This window comes from Magnolia sinica, chromosome 7, assembly GCF_029962835.1.
Source record: "Magnolia sinica isolate HGM2019 chromosome 7, MsV1, whole genome shotgun sequence".
NCBI lineage: Eukaryota > Viridiplantae > Streptophyta > Magnoliopsida > Magnoliales > Magnoliaceae > Magnolia > Magnolia sinica.
Window position 1 is genome coordinate 11,258,861 of NC_080579.1, and position 4,053 is coordinate 11,262,913.

At 43.3% G+C, this 4,053-nt stretch overlaps 1 protein-coding gene across 1 annotated transcript; it reads left to right on the top strand.

The window, feature by feature from the left end:
- Positions 1-1,074: 1,074 nt before the first annotated feature.
- LOC131251968 (metacaspase-9-like) lies at positions 1,075-3,693 on the top strand. Its single transcript, XM_058252944.1, has 2 exons — positions 1,075-1,497; positions 3,011-3,693. The coding sequence occupies exons 1-2, from the start codon at positions 1,140-1,142 to the stop codon at positions 3,523-3,525; spliced, it is 873 nt and encodes a 290-aa protein (XP_058108927.1). The 5' UTR covers positions 1,075-1,139; the 3' UTR covers positions 3,526-3,693.
- Positions 3,694-4,053: the final 360 nt, after the last annotated feature.

Consider the following 4,053-nt stretch of genomic DNA (forward strand, 5'->3'; position numbering starts at 1 on the left):
ATAATGTTTAGATTTCTTTTGCACCTTCTGGTGTAGAGCACGTGTCTACGTATGCCTATGCGCCCAAAAGCACCAGTGAGATCTACCATAGCGCCGGGAGCAGATTGCCCGGTGTACCACACACCACCTAACTAGCTGCTGTGTTGAGGTCACCCTAAGTTCTGTGGTTCTCACTCTCAGGTATATATTTTATCAAAACTGTCCGTACATCTGGGGAGTTCGTTATAAGGCTTGAGCCAAAATAACGCAGATTTAAAGACCAAGTGAACCACGCTACAAAAATCAGTGGGGATTGAATGTCTACCATTGAAAGCCTTTTGGTGGCTACAAAAGTTTTGAATCTATAAAATTTGTTTTTCCTGTTCATCCAAGTATGAGTAACCTTTTGAACTGATTGGATAGAAAATAACTATTATGGTGCGCGTTATGAATGTTTTAACGGTGAGAATCATTCTCTCCGCTGTTATTTGTTGTGTGGTCCATTTAAGTGGTATGACTCATGTTTTGGATAATGCTCTAAAATAATCTCCGCACGTGGGTGAACGGTGTAGATATAATAAATGCATGATAATTGGCTGTATAACTTTGGTATCCTTTGAACCGTTGAACAGCTCAGAGTTCAAGGCACGCTTCTCACGACAGGTAAACACACCACCTAAGTCGGTGGTGTGTGGTACACCAGCCCATCCCTTCCCCCTAGCGCGGTTCATTTTCCTTATTTTATAACCGTCCTTTTTCTAAGCCATATGTGAATTGGTTAGGATGGCCTAAGAAAAGTGACTCTTTAGGTTGATAAGAAATCTATGGTGGGCCCTAATAAATAAATTGATCAAATTGTAGATTGGACCTATGCACCGTCCATATTAAAGGGTGATGATGATGGGGTTGTAAATGCCAAATTGATATAAATTTGCCTGGTAGCACACGAAATGTATATTAGACCTAATGGATGATGGTTTACATCAGTCAATTGGATTCCATTTAAGTGTCTATGTCAATAGAGTCGATGACAGGTGAAGGCATTTAAGTAATTTACCAATGAGAATGGTCTATATAAGCTGATATTGTTAGAGATATGGATCCGGAGAAGGTGTGTACTAGATTTTAGATCAGTGCATTTTATCAAAGTGAGGAAAATCATGGCGGTTACGAATAAATTGGCCCTGTTGGTGGGATGCAACTACACCAACAACCACAAGGTACCGGTAGAAAACAAGCTGCATGGGTGCATTAACGACGTGAATGCCGTGCAGGCCCTGATCCGTCAACGCTTCGGCTTTCAGGACAAGAACATTACGATCTTGACCGAAGAGACGGAGATGAAGCCCACGTCTTATAATATTATGTATCAGCTTAAAAGCTTGATCGATGCAGCTAAGCCGGGAGACACATTGTTATTCTACTTCAGTGGGGGTGGGGCGGTGGTTAAACACACGGTTAAGAATAAGATCACAGACATTCCAGCGATCGTTCCTTCCGATCTCCATCCCATTACAGGTTAGGATGAATGAAATTTGAGATATGTTCTGAGAGTGGATGCATAGTCGGCGTTCCACCGTCCATTCCCAAAGGACAAAAGATGGTGTGATATTTTCTATGGGAATATACGGTGGCGATTGACTATACATAGAACGATGGTGTATAAATGATTTCTCTCGTTTCATGTTTAGAGTTCTGTATCATTGACACAATGGGCTCACAGTACATGTGTGATTGCGCAGAATCTCAGGCGTGGCCACTAGGGGTGTACACCGAGTCGAGCTGGCCTTAGCTCGACTTGGCTCGGCCACTAGCTGACCCCTGCTCGAACTCTGCTTGGCTCAATCCTCAAGCCTGACTGCCCAGCTCAGCTCAGTTCGATCAGCAGCTCGGGCCAATTCGAGCCGTGTTCAAGCCTTTGCGACATTTTCACATACACATGTTGCATGGGGACTTTCAATTTTTTTCTCATTGTATGTAAAACAACAGTAGCTGTTTACAAGTATTTCAACAAACACCTTATAGGCAACATCAAAATCAAGAAAAAATGTTATTTGTTTCATATATCAAAGTAACTGAGTCACCAAACTAGTTTGATTCGAGTTGAGGTTTGATCCAAGTCGAGTCGAGCTTAGGCAAACTCGAACTCAGTTCTAAATTTTTTTGAGCTCAAAAAATCAGCTCGACTCGGCTCGAACTCAACTTTGAACTAAGTCGAATCGAGCGAGCTAACCGAACTAACTCGGTTCGTGTACACCAGTAGGGGTGGGAACCACCCGGGTGGGTGGGACCCTGACAATAGGGCTCACAGTGATTTATGTACGTTAAGTCCACACCGTCCAACCATTTTAAAAGCTCACTTTAGTACATGATCCCAAAAAAGAAGTTGACCCATATCTTAGGCGGACCACACCATAGGAAACAGTCTTGATTGAATCCACACCATTAAAAACTTCATGGATTCCACTGGAGTGTTTATTTTCCATCCAACATATTGATAAGGTCACGAAGACCTAGATGAAAAGACCACACAAGTATCATCTTGATCCAAAACGTTTTTTAGCCCGCAAAAAGTAACTACACTGTTTCCTGCACCATGGTTCATCTGAGTTTGGTTCTGCTTCATTTTTTGGATCATGCCCTACAACACCTGTTGTGGCGCACACACGAGCTCTGTTATGGGTGTGACCTACACTCCACCCCCATCAATGTGTGCCTTCTAATGTTCACCGTACATCCCAAAATGCAGCCCCGATACAAAACAACGATGGGCCACACCGCCTGATGAACGGGTTGGATGCAATATACACACCATGGTGAGCTCCATGCAAACCTATGGTTGGTCGCCCACCTCAGTTGTGGATGGGGCTGATTTTTTACCTCGCGTTCTAACTTAGATCCCAGACTCACAACACAACACGTACAACAGGTGTTGTAGAGGATTGGATCCGTGCATACGTTACACCACTCGTGTTTGAAATACCCTTTTTGTAAAAATACTGCAACTAACATGAACCGAATCCCCTTCCAGTTGATTTCATCCTGCCTAAACTCAATCTGTTGCCGGACGGGGCATTCTTCACCTTCATATGCGACTCGTCATACAGCGGCGGCCTCTTCCACAATGAAGTTCAGATTGAATCCAATGTCCGTGATCCCGGGTCCAACTTCCGCCGGAAAACCATTCCCTCTAATTTACTTCAGTCTCACAATGTTTTTGAGAACTTGGCAGCAGGCATCTCACTCAACAATAAGTTCCTGTTCAGCAGCTCGAAGGCGAACGAGGAATCGGTGGAAGTGTATCCAAACGGCGATGAGTCAAAGGCAATCAGCGCATTCAGCAATGCGATCCAGACATTGTTGAACTCGCCCCAAGCAGTGAATCCGTCCGTAGCAGGGAATCATCTCAATGCGCTGTACAACATTTGGGAGGTAGCTGCATATACTAAGGCAGTGTTGGGCATTCTAGGGTTCGATCAACACCCGTACGTCAACTACGGTGACAATACTGCGGCTGCATCTTTCCTGGGCGGCTATGTGGCCTAGTGGGTGATCTGCACGTTGTCTATCTATTGTATGGAATAAAGATAATTGTGTGTGAAGGTTTGCATATTAGTTTTCTACCTAGGTTCTCCAAGCGTGTAGCGGGTACTACTCTGCACGTTATCTAGCTGTTGTGTGGAATAAAGAGAACTCGCATTTGAAGGTTTGTATATTGTTGTATATCCACTTTCCTCAAGCGTTTAGCGGATAGCCTGCACGTGTACACATTTGTGTTGTGACTCAAAGAAAAGGGCAAACGTACATGAACTAAATCACAAATATCAGCTTGATCACATTCAATCACCACTGTTAATTGCGGTGTGGTGATTGAATGTACAAATTATGGTCCCAGTTTGCATGTATCTTGAACCAAAAATTACATTTATTTGCAATGGTCGGTGCCACAATTAAGTCGATTTCATTTGAGTTAATGGCTGCCACCTGTATATCAAGCATGCCAAAGTATTAAATAACTCTCCCCTTTTCATTATATGATGCAATCCATATATATCTTAAACATGCAACAAATAC

What these genes read in the sequence shown, in the direction of transcription:
- LOC131251968 (XM_058252944.1), top strand. Translation starts at nt 1,140, where the DNA reads ATGGCGGTTACGAATAAATTGGCCCTGTTGGTGGGATGCAACTACACC. An exon ending in CGATCTCCATCCCATTACAG is followed by an intron (nt 1,498 to 3,010) that starts GTTAGGATGAAT and finishes ATCCCCTTCCAG; the next exon opens with TTGATTTCATCCTGCCTAAA.